This window comes from Haliotis rubra, unplaced genomic scaffold (genome assembly GCF_003918875.1).
Source record: "Haliotis rubra isolate DU_JTF1 unplaced genomic scaffold, ASM391887v1 Scf13, whole genome shotgun sequence".
Lineage (NCBI taxonomy): Eukaryota > Metazoa > Mollusca > Gastropoda > Lepetellida > Haliotidae > Haliotis > Haliotis rubra.
In genome coordinates this window covers 1,689,763-1,705,515 of record NW_025765225.1, presented here as the reverse complement: position 1 = coordinate 1,705,515, position 15,753 = coordinate 1,689,763, and the positions used below count along the sequence as shown (strand labels likewise).

General features: G+C 38.8%; 1 protein-coding gene across 1 annotated transcript in view; it reads left to right on the top strand.

Moving 5' to 3' along the window:
* LOC124267217 (beta-1,4-galactosyltransferase 4-like) overlaps nucleotides 1-15,753 on the top strand; it is a 64,995-nt gene that overhangs the window by 37,866 nt on the left and 11,376 nt on the right. Inside the window, exons 2-4 of the mRNA XM_046702134.1 lie at nucleotides 12,416-12,858; nucleotides 14,498-14,739; nucleotides 14,970-15,157. Of these exons, the coding sequence (XP_046558090.1) occupies nucleotides 12,603-12,858; nucleotides 14,498-14,739; nucleotides 14,970-15,157 (686 nt within the window). The 5' untranslated portion in view covers nucleotides 12,416-12,602. The remainder of the gene's footprint in view (nucleotides 1-12,415; nucleotides 12,859-14,497; nucleotides 14,740-14,969; nucleotides 15,158-15,753) is intronic.

The following is a 15,753-nucleotide window of genomic DNA, read 5'->3' as shown; positions in this document are numbered from 1 at the left end:
CCATTTTCTATACATTCTCAACAAAGACACTGTATCACAAGCGTTCGGTCAGCCTTGGCTCGGGCTCTAAAACACAACCTTTACCCCACACATATGTCCTGATTTGTATTTAATTCAATAGATTAGTATTATATCTACCTAAATATTACTGAGTGATGTTGCAAAATGCCACATGTAAAGAAAACTGCTGCGTCAAAGTGAAGCCCTTTTCTCTCTCCATTCATAACATAGCCTCAATCAAAAGTGTTTAGTCGCTGTTCAGCCCGACTTGGCCCGTGCCGTCAAAAACACCTTAATCCTCACACATGTATTTTGAAATGTGTTTATATCCATAGATTTGTATTAAATCTACCTACATATCACTTCACAGAGTCTCAAAGCGTAGTATTTGAAGCAAACACGTTGCTCAAAGTGAAGCTCTCTTTTCTACATATTCTCAACAAAGACACTGTATCACAAGCGTTCGGTCAGCCTTGGCTCGGCGTTCAAAAACAACCTTAACCCAACACATATGTCCTGATTTCTGTTTAATTCCATAGATTAGTATAATATCTACCTAAATATCAATGTGTGATGTTACAAAATGCCACATGTAAAGATAACTGCTCCGCCAAAGTGAAGCCCTTTTCTCTCTCCATTCTCAACATAGCCTCAATCAAAAGTGTTTAGTCGCTGTTCAGCCCGACTTGGCCCGTGCTGTCAAAAACACCTTAATCCTCACACATGTATTTTGAAATGTGTTTATATCCATAGATTTGTATTATATCTACCTACATATCACTTCACGGAGTCTCAAAGCGTAGTATTTAAAGCAAACACCTTGCTCAAAGTGAAGCTCTCTTTTCTATACATTCTCATGAAAGACACAGTATAACAAGCTTTCGGTCCGGCTTGGCCCGGGCTCTCAAACGCACCTTATATCTCACAGATGTATCTTGAAATGTGTTTAAATCCATAGATTGGTATTATATCTACCTAAATATCACTTTGTAATGTTATCAAATGCCACATGTAAAGACACCTGGTTCGTTAAAGTGAATCCCTTTTCTCGCTCCATTCTCAACATAGCCTCAATCAAAAGTGTTTAGTCTCCGTTCAGCCCGACTTGGCCCGGGCTCTCAAAATCACCTTAATCCTCACACATATGTCCTGATTTGTATTTAATTCAATAGATTAGTATTATATCTACCTAAATATTACTGTGTGATGTTGCAAAATGCCACATGTAAAGAAAACTGCTCCGTCAAAGTGAAGCACATTTCTCTCTCCATTCATAACATAGCCTCAATCAAAAGTGTTTAGTCGCTGTTCAGCCCCACTTGGCCCGTGCTGTCAAAACACCTTAATCCTCACACATGTATTTTGAAATGTGTTTATATCCATAGATTTGTATTATATCTACCTACATATCACTTCACAGTGTCTCAAAGCGTAGTATAAGAAGCAAAAACGTTGCTGAAATTGAAGCTCTATTTTCTACATATTCTCAACAAAGACACTGTATCACAGCGTTCGGTCCGGTTGGCCCGGGCTCTCAACAACAAGTTAAACCCCACACATGTATCCTCATTTGTAGTTAAATCCATAGATTAGTAGTATATCTACCTAAATATCACTGTGTGATGTTACAAAATGATACATGTAAAGATAACTGCTCCGTTAAAGTGAAGCCCTTTTCTCTCTCCATTCACAATATAATCTCAATCAAAAGTGTTTAGTCTCTGTTCAGCCCGACTTGGCCCGGGCTCTCAAAAACAACTTAAACCTCACACATGTATCCTGATTTGTGTTTTAACACATAGTTTATATAATTATTTCTACCTACATATCACTTCACAGAGTCTCAAAGCGTAGTATTTGAAGCAGACACCGTGCTCAAAGTGAAGCTGTCTTATCTACATATTCTCAACAAAGACACTGTATCACAAGCGTTCGGTCCGGTAGCCTGGACTCTCAAAAACACCTTAAACCCCACACATGTGTCTTGATTTGTGTTTAATTCCATAGCGTTGTGTTTGAAGCAAACACCTTGCTTAAAGTGAAGCCCTATTTTCTATACATTCTCAACAAAGACACAGTATCACAAGCTTTCGGTCCGGCTTGGCCCGGGCGCTCAACGCACCTTAAACCTCACAGATACATCTTGAAATGTGTTTAAATCCATAGATTGGCATTATATCTACCTAAATACCTCTTTATTGAGGCTCAAAGCTTTGTACATGTATTTGAATCTAACACGTTGCTTAAAGTGAAGCCCGGTGTTCAATCTGTCTCTGTGCGTGCTAATGAAATTAATACACCTGTTAATTATACCTGTATCCAGCTTGCTTAATTGCCACTTGTCTAATTGCCATCAGCTAGGTGTTGTGAATCAATTAACTTACTCCATTGTTGCCCTTAATTACCGTTCAGGGGCCTTCAGTGTTATTGATGGTTATCTCCCATTTGACAGACACCCAGTTGGCAGACACCCAGTTGGCAGACACTGAGCAAGAAGGTTAATTAGGGTAACACCTATGGGTATAATGGAACAGTCCACAGTCTAGTGAGTGGAGGAGGCTGAGGTTCGTTATTGAGAAGCTTGGTTTGGTTGAGTGTAAATAAAACTTTGTTGTGAGTAAATGATAATCTGTTTTTTTCTTCTCGAAGTTGTTTTTACTATCAATTACTATCGAATAGAGGTTTGTCACTGTGTTTACACAAAACATGGTCGCCGATTAATGATAATCTGTCTTCTCTCCTCACTTTGTTTTTAGTATCAATTGATCTTTGTATGAGGAAAGATCTTAAGAGAGTTTTACATCTGTTTTTTAAAAACAAGGATTAATTAATTAATTTTATCAATAGACTAATTTTAATTTTGACTCAACACATATATAAAATGGTGAAAAGTATATATGTTTTATATCAGTATGGCTGGAGTTCGGAGAGTGGAGTATCTGATGTCACAGAGAGGGGGCCCTCAAATTGTTCTGGATGGTTATGTTTACACCAGAAATAAGGTCAGACAGACCTGCACCCACTGGAGATGCATCGTCAAGACCTGCACGGGGAGGTGTTCAACTGTCGGAGACTTCCTTCGAACACAGACAGAGCACAACCATGCACCAGATGACTGCCCCAAGCAAAGATTTGTCAGTGAACTGCGCAAGCGAGCTAGAGAACCATCACAACACTGTAGGACCAAGGACCAACAACAACTTGGAAGGTTTCCACAGTCGGATGAACAGATCTCTTCCACACCGCCACCCCAACATATTTCGTTTTGTGGAAGTAATTCGGAGGATCGAGATGGCTGACAGAGCCAAGCTGAGACAATTCGACTTTGGGGCTGCTCCTCCAAGTCGCAAGCGTGTCTACAGAGAGATCGACAACAGGATCCTGAGGCTCAAAGACAAACTGAGTCGCGGCGAGAAAACTCCTTCAGTTCCTAGATGCGGTGGCAAACCTCATAAAACTTGGCTAACAAGACATGAACTTTACTGGACTTGCTATAACTAAGCTTTAATTAGATCTATAAATACAGAAAAGTATTGCTATGTCAAAGATATATCTACTTAAAGCTACTGTGCTACTATTATGCATTGTTATTTGAAAAGTATTGTATTCTTGTTATCAAATAAATATTAGATTTTTTTTGTGTGTTTTTATTTGGACTATTCCATTATGATGTGTAGGTAACAGGTAGTTGCTCATCTGTTCATTGAACCGTAAATGTTGTTTTAAGGTGTCTGCGAACTGGCTGTCTGCGTAATGGGAGGACACCCTATTGATTATTACTCCACCGTTTCTTCATAACGTTTATCACAGAGGGGCATGTAATCACTGACTAAATTAGAAATGCTAAAAATGAGACATTTGTCGTTATATAATTTAAACATACGAAAGTATGAAAACACATCCACGGCAATGACACTGTGTTGCCCAGCTCAGGCTCGGGAGAACATTGTTTTCACTGTGAGAGCTTTGCCAAAGGTTACTCGGAGATGCCTTTTCCGGATGTTGTAAATTTCAAGCGTTTCAGATAATCCTGTTTTCCTGAACACGCATACAGACAATAGAAGTATTAGAGAGAGCAGTGGGAGAAGTATGTTTTCATTAAATCCACAGTGTCTCGCCTAGCTTTCTCCAAATGCATCCATGTAAAACTGGCCGAACCGGTTCAGTAGCAGCCCAATATCTTCCATGCCATAGCCACTTTCCTACACAATTTAGAACCTCCCAAACAAACCCTCTCATTACCACTAACTTCTAGCTTACATATTTAGATCAGGCGTCAAAATTTCACTTATCCATACTATCATTCTATCACCAGCACATGCCTATACATTTAGACCTGGGAGTCAATTTCATTCATCCATAGTGCTCTAAATCCGCTACGAGGTCGGCGCCCAACCCCAATCAATCATACTCCACTAAATTTGTAAACACAGCAGTCCAACCTCTCTAACACAAGGTCAAGGCCACCCACCTCCGCCAGCTTACCTGCAATCTTCACCAAGCAGCCACGGCCCCTTACCCACAGCCTTCTTCGCTCCCTTACCCCCAACCCCACCCCCACCAACGTAACCCATTTTTCTTTCTTTATAAAATCCCCTTATACTAATTATGCAGCTTACCTGCATTCACCTACATGCCCCACTACGCTATACTTCCTTATAACCTCCTTTACATGTATCATTTTGTAACATCACACAGTAATATTTAGGTTGATATAATACTAATCCATGGAATTAAACAGAAATCAGGACATATGTGTTGAGTTAAGGTTGTTTTTGAAAGCCCGAGCCAAGACTGACCGAACGCTTGTGATACAGTGTCTTTGTTGAGAATATGTAGAAAACATAGCTTCACTTTCAGCAAGGTGTTTGCTTCAAATACTACGCTTTGAGACTCTGTGAAGTGATATGTAGGTAGATATAACACTATTCTATGGATTTAAACTAACATCAGGATACATGTGTGAGGTTTAAGTTGTTTTTGACATCATGGGGGAAACCGGGCTGAACAGAGACTAAACACTTTTGATTGAGACTATATTGTGAATGTAGAGAGAAAAGGGCTTCACTTTAACGAACCAGTTATCTTTACATGTTGCATTTGATAACATTACAAAGTGATATTCAGGTAGATATAATACCAATCTGTTGATTTAAACACATTTCAAGATACATCTGTGAGGTATAAGGTGCGTTTGAGAGCCCGGGCCAAGCCGGACCGAAAGCATGACTGTGATACTGTGTGGTTGTTGAGAATGTATAGAAAATAGGGCTTCCCTTTAAGCAACGTGTTTGCTTCAAATACAACGCTTTGAGACTCTATAAAGACGTACTTAGGTAGATATAACTCTATTCTAGAGATATAGACAGAAATCAGGATACATGTGTAAGGTTTAGGTTGTTTTTTACAGCACGGGCCAAGTCGGGCTGAACAGCGACTAAACACTTTTGATTGAGGCTATGTTGTGTTTGGGGAGTGACAAGGGCTTCACTTTAACGGAGCAGTTTTCTTTACATGTTGCATTTTATAACATTACAAAGCGATATTCAGGTAGATATAATACCAGTCTATGTATTTAAACACAATTCAAGATATGTGCGTTACGTTTAAGTTGGTTTTGACTGCTTGTGGCCGAGAGTGTGGGGAAGAGATCGTATCATTGAAATGTGGGCATGCTTTAAATACGATGAATTTAGTAATTTATTGGGTGGAATGTGATTGGATATAGATGTTAAAACATTTTCGGGCCGACGGAAATGTGTATCGGAATTGCCTGAAGTATTTATACGTATTAAATCCCGTCTCGTTTAACGATTCCACTTTTAGACGTAACCTCGGTCAGCCAGTTCACAGGCTTCTCTTCCTGGGTTTTAGCCGATTTACTCGTGATAAAGTAATTATGGTACGCGTTTGTGGCTTCCGATTGATCATTATTATCATGAGTGTATGTTGCATTGGTTAATTGTAGGCATGGTTTTCGTTAATTGGTTTATTAGCCAATAATAGACGTGAAGGGCTGTTTCTTCCATTTCTGTCAAGCCATCTGGAGGAAGGTTCAGGATCTTGGACTAGCTGTTGCCTACAAGGAAAACCCCGAAGTCACCAAGTGGATCAGGAGAGCAGCTGGACTACCTCTACTTCCTCAAGCCGAGGTCCAAGACACTTGGATTGAAGCCATGGATGACACTCCTGACGTCCCAAGAGCTGGCGACTTCAACGACTACATCGTGACAACATGGGTCGACGACACTGCCAGATTTTTTCTTCACCTGTGGAACCACAACTTGACAGCTGGGCCGAGGACAAACAACAACCTGGAAGGATTCCACAACCGTCTGAATCGAGAAATTCCACATAGGCACCCGAACATCTACAGATTTGTAGAAGTCATCAGGAGAGTCGAACACGCCGAGAGAGTGAGGATTGCTCAGATTGACTTTGGTGCTGCGCCAACAAACAGAAAACGAGAGTGTACAGAGATCGACAACCGTCTGTGCAGACTCAAGGAACAGCTTCAGCGTGGACAGAAATCCCCTCTTCAGTTTCTTGACGCCGTCGGCTACCTGCTCAAGCTTGGATAGACTGTAACACTGACACTTGAACACTTGTGATAATGTAATAATGTGGTCTTTCTCTCATCCTGATATGTTGATATGAAACACTTGTGATAATGTGATCTTTTGTTCATCCTTATATGATGATATGAAAACACTGAATGTAAATAGACTGAAAAACTTGACAATTATTGATCTCAATGTGTGATGTATTAAGGTCACACTTTTGATAATGTAATAATTTGGTTTTTCTCTTATCCTGATGTGATATGAGATGAGATGATTAAAACACTGAATGTAAATAGACTGAAAAACTTGACAATTGATCTCAATGATGTGGTACTTTGTGATAACACATGTATTAAAGTCACTTTTAAAATCTGTCTTGTGTCATGTTGTGCATCTTAAGTGGACCAGTCCACTGTATGGAATAGGTAACAGGCAGGAGATTAGTTATGCAACAGACCATAAACTATGTTGTTATAAGCTGTAGGGGTAGTGGCATGTAGGGGTAATGGGAGGTTACCCCTTGGCCCGGCCCGGCCCGACTTTTAGGCCATCCCTGTTATGTTAAGTCATCGCTGTGCCGGAGGGTGCGAGTATTCACCGGACAACCCGTTTCCAAGTTGCGCGGAACTATTTCACTGCGCACGTGCTATGAGCGCAGCCCAGCTGTTGAAACCCGTTTTCCCCAGAAAAGTCGGGGAAAAATTAGTGAAACGTTTGAACTCCGATTTCGCGCGGTTTTTTTCATCGCATTATTTTTCAACTTTATAAGTTGAATTTGCATTTTTGACGATTGTTTCGGTAAGTCCATACCGAAAGGTATCAGAATCTGCAAAGTTGTGTTTTACGTTGCATGCGACCAAAATTGCGAATAATCGAATATATATAATATAGACCGATGTAACGCATACAAAATACAATAATACACAAAACATAACACCTCAGCACCCCGTAATACAAATAAATGAGCGTATTAATAGTGAAACAAGAAAAATATTTCAAACTGGTGCTTGCACAAAATTGCTCATCCGCAGGTATACAACTACTGGAAACTCTCAACATCGTTGGGCTTATTCAATGACATGTAAACGTACTTATTTTCGCGTGGTGCAATTTTCGCGGAATTGACAGTTTAGACTACTTCGCGCGGTCAATTATTCGCGCAATCAGTAATTGCCGGAACTGCCAGCTGTCTCTTTGGCCGCCACTAATAGCAATGAAAACAAACAGAGTGGCTAATCTGTCAGGCGGCGTTTATTGCATACTCACAGGAAATCCCTATCTGTGCGATATACTAGTACACAGTAACCCGTTTACTCCCGGAAGAGATGAAAAACACATCAGTCTTATGTTCCGAATTCTGACGATCTGACGAATTAACTTATACTGTATATGAAGCTTTTTGTGATTTCAAACAAGCCGGGTTGTTGTGAATGAGATGATTGAGTGTTAAGTGACTATTCGCTTCATGATGATACGTTTGTATCTAAATGAATAAATAAAATACTGCTGTATTATTTCTTTCCGAGTCGTTTCATGGTAATCTGTTTTGTATCAAACCATCTGTCATGTGACCAATTATTTAATTATGTTTTGGGAAATCCATTACAGCGACAGTTAAGTATGATTGTTTATGCTACTATCAGTCGTCATTTTAAGATTCCCGTAGATTTCTGTCTTCATGTGTTATGGTTTATTCGCGGTGTATAAATTTTCGCGCTAAAATGTTTTGCGCGAAAAGCGCGAAAATAAAACCTGCGCGAAATATACTACGTTTACAGTAGCTTGAAGTAGCTTGAAGAGATGAACCACCAGTGAGCGGAGCTTATACGCACTCGCAGAGCTAGACGTATTTATAACTTTTTTGGTGCTGTATTCTAAAGGTAGGCCCATAATAGCGATTTGAAACTATGGTCGTTTGTTAAACAACTTTTATCCATTTAAACAACGTTTTGTTTAGAGTGAAATTCATCGATACGTTTTCACAGCAAACAGACTATAGATCTAAACAGCTTGTCAGAAGAATATATTCTTCCTGATGGTAACCTTGTTCGGTGTCCTCCCATTTGTGAGAACTCCCAGTTGTGAGACACATTAATTAATGGTTCAGTGCACATAGGTGGTGTTTCCAAATACCTACAATGAAAGTGGGATCAGCCCAGCCCAGCCCAGTACCCACAGGAGGCATAGTCCATTGATGAGTTGACTAATGAAATAGATTTTCAAAGATTACATTTACACAGAAGAAATAGTTCAATAAATATTTTATTGATTCAGAAGAATAACACATATTTATTGACTACTATGAAGTTTGAAAGTAATTTTAGTTTGAACATATTTTATTATTATTTATGAAAATGAATTGGGATTGGTGAAGTATTACTGCTCATGTTAACACATGCTCCCATGCAACATAAAATATAAAACGAAATGGAGGATGTGACGTCATCGATATTGACTATTGCATAAGTATATTTTTAAATACATATAAATATATACAGATTACATCAAATGCAACTATTCTCTAAGTAGTCATAATTAGAGACTTACAGTTGTGTGTGTCTAACAAGCTATTTTAGGAATATAAATCAATCACGAGAAAGTTGTTGAGTTAATTTAAGCATTTCCCTGAGAAAATTTGAAGCGCTGTGTCTTGATGATATAACCGTGGACGGATTCAAATATATTCTGGTTTACACAAGGAGTAAATTCTTTGTTTCCGTTCAAAATATTATCCAGGTTATAACGGGTAGTTGATATCCACAAGAGCAACGTGCACTGTCTATTAAATATCTGTTATACTTATTGGCGATTGGGTCGCTAGATCCGAGCCTGAGGCGGCAGTGAACGATTTGACAAAAACAAGAGCCATAATTAAGATCAATATAAATCTTTTTTCGGTTTTTGTAATTAGGTTTTAAACTTCTTTGAGACTGCATGACTCTTTGGAATTTGGCAGGGCATTCTATAAATTTATTGTGTCAGGTAGAAAGGGTTTGGCATGAGAGGCAGTTCGACTGGAAATTTCTTGTATTTCAGAGTTATTTCTTAAACTATAGCTTGTAGTTTCGGAGACGGAGTAAATCTGAGTAGGTAAATTAATTTCTCTTTGATCACGAAGTTACCTACACAAAGTGTTTAATTATTAAAGACATTTACATGAGTATGTTAATCAATTTATCTTATAAAGTTTCATTAAGTAGCCTCCACAAGATTCAGTTACATAGCAAATCAGGAATTAGCTAGGGTGAATCCATTCTATCAGACAGGGGAGTATGGTGTGTTTTCTTCTCCTTCTCCACTGTCTCATAACTGGGAGTCTCACAACGGTGATTTCGTAGACTGAACCAGTTCGTAGACCCGGTGGATTCGTAGCCCAGACTGGTTCATAGACGGTGATTTTGTACAACTAGAGCCATGGTTGATGCTGAATGATTTCTTCTTACCTTCTTGAGATTTATATACCATAAGTGTTTGTACAGGTAAACATTGTCGGCGGATCAGACAAAATGTGTCTACTCATCATAATTTCCCGACTGTTTTCATTGTTGTGAGTGGATTAACAGGTTTCACTGAGTTGTTGTGAATGTGGATTAACAGGTTTCACTGAGTTGTTGTGAATGTGGATTAACAGGTTTCACTGAGTTGTTGTGAATGTTAATTAGGAAGTGGTGAGTTGTTTTGATTGCGAAATACTGTGTGTAGGAGATGTAAGTGTTTTCTTCTATTTCTCTTCTGGTCTGTGTAGTTGAATGTTGAATGACGATACTTACCTAATACATATCTTACCTAATACATATCTTTTGGTTTAAACCAAACAACATTTAAGCGACACTGTTTTTTATTACTAAGATAATCAATATTAAAATCCCCCGTAATTACCATATCTATGTCTAAATCAGATGCGTTTCCAATTGACATATCAATAAGATCCCAGTAACGATTACTCTCATCATCAAGGTATGATGATTTCTACAAGTAACTTTTACCCATACTGATTCTATGCAAACACCTTTTGGTTACATGGCGTGTATGTGATGAGACAAAAACGTATATTTGTAACCTAGGACTGATGCACAATCAGGGGTGGAAATAACTTTAAAATTGCTAGTGTACTCCGGTACAGTGGCACATGTAAAATCACTTGCCCTGATCATTTTTCCACTATACCGGCCGTTTTCTTGTTGATTTTTTAAAATAAACAACATAATTAACATTGGAATATCAACTGGACACCGGTACAGTGTGATATACAAATTTGCTTGCCCGACAGAAAAATACACTGGACTTGGGCGTCGGGCAATGGGTTATTTCCACCCCTGACAATCAACATTTAGTGTTCCCTCCTGCAGCTGGTGCTTGGATAACTGCCTGTACTCTACGTCGGATAGCCCCCATCAGTCCGCGTACTGTGGCAGAGGAAACTATCGCCATTCTGTGTGAAAAGCTGCTTCCAACTCACGCAGATTTTGAAATGGCGCTATTAACCATATTTCCCAGTTTTCATATAAATGTTGATGTTATATCACGCCTAATAAATTTTTTAACATGGGATATATTTCGCTATGAAGATAAAGAACATGAGTTTAGAAGATAATGTGTCGGTAACGCCAAATGGCTACATAGCCACATTTTTAATGTTTTAATGTCTTTTTGGATATACTTGTCAATTTTCCATTTCCGTTGCTTTTTTCATACTCTTGTTGAACTCTAGTGGATGGGAAAGATTTGTCCCACTTATTCATTAGTTAATACCTACAATCTGTGATACTTTGGTAGTTTTACTGTCCATCCTCGACAGATTTTCAAAATGTATTCATCTCTATTTTTTAAATTGTTAGTCATGATATGGCTGAGATATTGCCGATACATGTAAACTCGCTCACTTATTCACTCATTCAATGACAAGTCATTGACCAGAAACGACATTCACCCGTAAATGCTGTCCAAGTCAAAAGGGGGAATGGCATGGGACAACATGCTTATGAGTGAGTGTGTTTGTTGTGCGCACGCACACACACACACACACGCACACACGCACGCACACACACTCACAGACACCAATATTTTTGATCATATTTAGACAACAGGACACTTTCTCCTATGTTTGTCGAAAATTTAAACATCAAAAGGACCGTTTATAGATGGCAATCGAGTTGAGATTTGTAACAAAGCCAAACTTTTGGGATATTTTTTAAACAACACTTCTCCACTTGTATAGGTCGCTGATACGTTCTAAATTGGACTATGGTTCCACTGCCTCTGCAGGAGCCTGCAAGAGTAATCTGGACACAATACACCACCAAGGACTCATGTTATGCCTTAATGCTTTTCGGACTTCTCCTGTTGATAAATTCTTTGTGGAGGCAAATGAATCATCTATAAAACAACGCCACATTATATTGTCTCTTCAATACATCACTAAATTAAGTTCCAATGCTTCGAATCCTACTAATGACTCCCAATGTTTTAGCCACTTTGAGCTGAACTGTTTTATACGAAACCCAAGATTGTTCCTGCACATGAACTCAGATATTGATATTGCTAATATTGATTTTGATATCATCTCTCCACACTGGCTTTTATTACCTCCCCACCCCCACCCCTTTGGCAGTTCTGATCAGAAATAGACCTTTGCAAGATCTCAGACCTCGTTCGTTCACAACCTACTGTTTTAGTTCAATGTTTGCTTCTGTTCGATTGAACTGCCACACATTTGCCATGGCTGCAGCTTTTGAGACCTGTTTTTTGCAAAGATACATACCACCGGCCCATAGACGTTTCAAACAAATGCTATTTACTGTAATTGGTCCTGTGCACTAAACATCTTCTTGCACTTACACGTTTGGTTACAGACAAAGGACGACTACAAACAGAGAAACACCATCCTGACGACCATATGTGTGTCAAGAAAATACCAGTAGCTGTGAGTAGATATGCGGAAACTCGATAAATAATCGTACGTCAAATATCATCTGTATAGGCTGTTTGAGAACACCTTTCAACAAGTTGGGCGGCTTGAAATTGAGAAGATTGTTGACAATGATGAAGAGACAATTCAAAGGTCTTTTGGTTGTATGTTTTATGAACCTTCTGGTTTTTGCTGTATACCACTACCAGCATTTAAAGAATCACAACTTTGTCAGCCACAAGACAAGGGGCGACGAACAAGCATGTTTCAACCGTTTTGGAAAGGAAAGAAGTATTTCGGAGGGAGACCTGAGACGAGAAACTGAGCAGTCATGCGTTTTCCCTGTTCATTCTCAAAGTCTTCTTCCATGTCAGCAGAACAACCTTAGTGAGTTGTCTTTTTGTTTCTTACTTTAATTTCAATTTCTTTTCAAAGGTGCAAACTTGGAATGATTATTCACCATTATACCAAGAGAATTGTGGTGAACCCTGTTAGAGCTGGCATAAGAGTCAGCTCATTTGTAACCCCGATGACTGTTTATTATCATAACCCCACCTCTGCCATCCTTTGTAACAAGCTGTTATCGTCACATTTTACCCAGAAAATGAGCTGAATGAAATGATAGCGTCATACTCGTAAGCTCTGCCTCACCACTAGAGTTTGGTATCCTTGTGAACTAGGATTCATATAACAAAACGGTGGTATTATAGATGTCAGAATTTTGTATGTCAGATCTTTTCACACCCAATCCTAAGGAATTTTATTTTTCATCATGCATTGAATCTTTGATTGAATCTTTGAATTGTTCCTTTACCAGGACAAAAATCGTTTATTTATACTTGAATTAGCTGACTGTGCTATATCATCCATTTCAAACAGGATTCACTTATTCCATTTAATAGAAAGGATGGTACCACAGAAACGCGGGCGTTTCTTACAAAAGACAATGTAATATGTACTGATCATAAGGGCTTCTGTGTTACCAATATGTGCCGACATTTGTCTTGACACATATACAGAAGATTCAGGTAGATGACATTTCTGGAACCACATTTTCGGGATTATCGCATTCCTCTTTGTCAGGTTGATAGCAGATGTAACACGTGTAGGATTATATTTATCAGGTTGATAGCAGATGTAACACATGTAGGATTATATTTATCAGGTTGGTAGCAGGTGTAACACGTGTAGGTGTAGTAACATGTGTAGGATTATATTTATCAGGTTGATAGCAGGTGTAACACGTGTAGGATTATATTTATCAGGTTGGTAGCAGGTGTAACACGTGTAGGATTATATTTATCAGGTTGATAGCAGGTGTAACACGTGTAGGATTATATTTATCAGGTTGGTAGCAGGTGTAACACGTGTAGGATTATATTTATCAGGTTGGTAGCAGGTGTAACATGTGTAGGATTATATTTATCAGGTTGATAGCAGATGTAACATGTGTAGGATTATATTTATCAGGTTGATGGCAGATGTAACCCGTGTAGGATTATATTTATCAGGTTGATAGCAGGTGTAACATGTGTAGGATTATATTTATCAGGTTGATAGCAGGTGTAACACGTGTACGATGACGTCACAATGCTATGACATCGCTGCATTGCAGTCTAATGGCAGTACTGTGTTCAGAGATGTACATTTTTTCATTGAAAACTATGAAGAGTTTTTTCTTATGATAAATAGAATCTCACCCTCGTGTCTTCTGATATCAAATATATCAACACTCGTTGATAAAAGTAAAACTATCCCCGGCAAACCTCGGATATTTGTTACTTTATCAACTCGTGGTGATATATTTGATATCAAAGGACACTCGGGTGAGATTGCCTATATCATTATATGAATTAAAATATATATTAGATCAATAATCATTTCTGAAACATCTATATTTCCAAATGTACGAGATCTGTCTGATGTGTGATAGTCTTCATGTATTTGGGTCACTAATATTTTGGGTTAAGATACGAGCCATGGCTACCTCTGATCAAAGAATGTTACAATACTTTTCATACTTCAGGAGAGACACGACGAATAATAAACGAATCACTTCCATGGCTTGATCTTGAGAGAACCTTGAATGCACCCGCAACACTTTCCCCTGGGGGATACCACCAGCCCGCCGGATGTGCTTTCCCACAGCGACTTGCCATAATAATTCCATATAGAGACAGAGAGGTGAACCTGAAGATCCTCCTCAACAACCTCCACAGAGTGCTTCAGAAGCAACAAGCGGAGTATGCCATTTTTGTGGTGGAGCAGGTGAGTTGACTGCAAACCTCACAGCTAACGACATGTGCTCGCTAACCCACTGTCATATACCACAAACAATGTTCGACTTCATAATGAATCCCACTACTCAATTTTCCGTTTTAAGATATTTAGAAATGAAATATGTGGCGGGGGAATAGAGCTGAATGATTCTGATCTTTTTGTTGTTGTTATGAGGTACTCTACTGACAAGCAACGAAAAATATGTGTTATATTTTCAGGAAAATGGTACTCCTTTTAACAGAGGAATGATTAAAAACATTGGTTACCTTGAAGCCAAGGCTCTGTGTCATTTTGACTGTTTCACCTTCCATGATGTCGACTTGGTGCCTGAGAGTGAGCGGAATACCTACTTCTGTGGGGAGAAGGCTTTGCATCACTCTCAAAAACTTGCCTTTAAGAATTACAGGTAGTCAACTCTTTGCCATCCTTTCTGCAAAAAATATAGTGCCCAATTAAATTGAATCAGGAAAATTTTGTAGGATCACTGTTCATCTTGTCACTTTCAAGACAGGATCAGGGGGGTCGACCATTCGTTGTCATAACTATCATCCAGTGTTGTTGGTATCACACATAACATTTGTTACAAGGTTTTTACACGGAGAAAACATTACAGCATTACAGACGGACAGATTTTATTAAGTATAGAGAACATATGCCCATTATACAGCAGGCAACGTTTGGTTGCAAGGATAAGCCAGAAATGATAATTAAGATGAGCGAATATTGTAATGGTGACAGTGTACTTTCGTGATTGATTGGTATGTTTATGCGTTGGTGTTTGATGCATTTCATCTTTCATACATTATATTGATAGGACAGATACATTTTGAGCCTAGCCAGAATGAAACTTTCAAATATTGAAAAAGCAAAATGTTCTTGTATCTAACGTGTTTCGGTGGTTGGGTAATCTTATGTATAAGGCCACGGTTTAACTGTCTGAACCTGAACTGAGTATTCCAAGTCAGGTCACTCACCCCAACTACAAGCTGATATACTGCCATG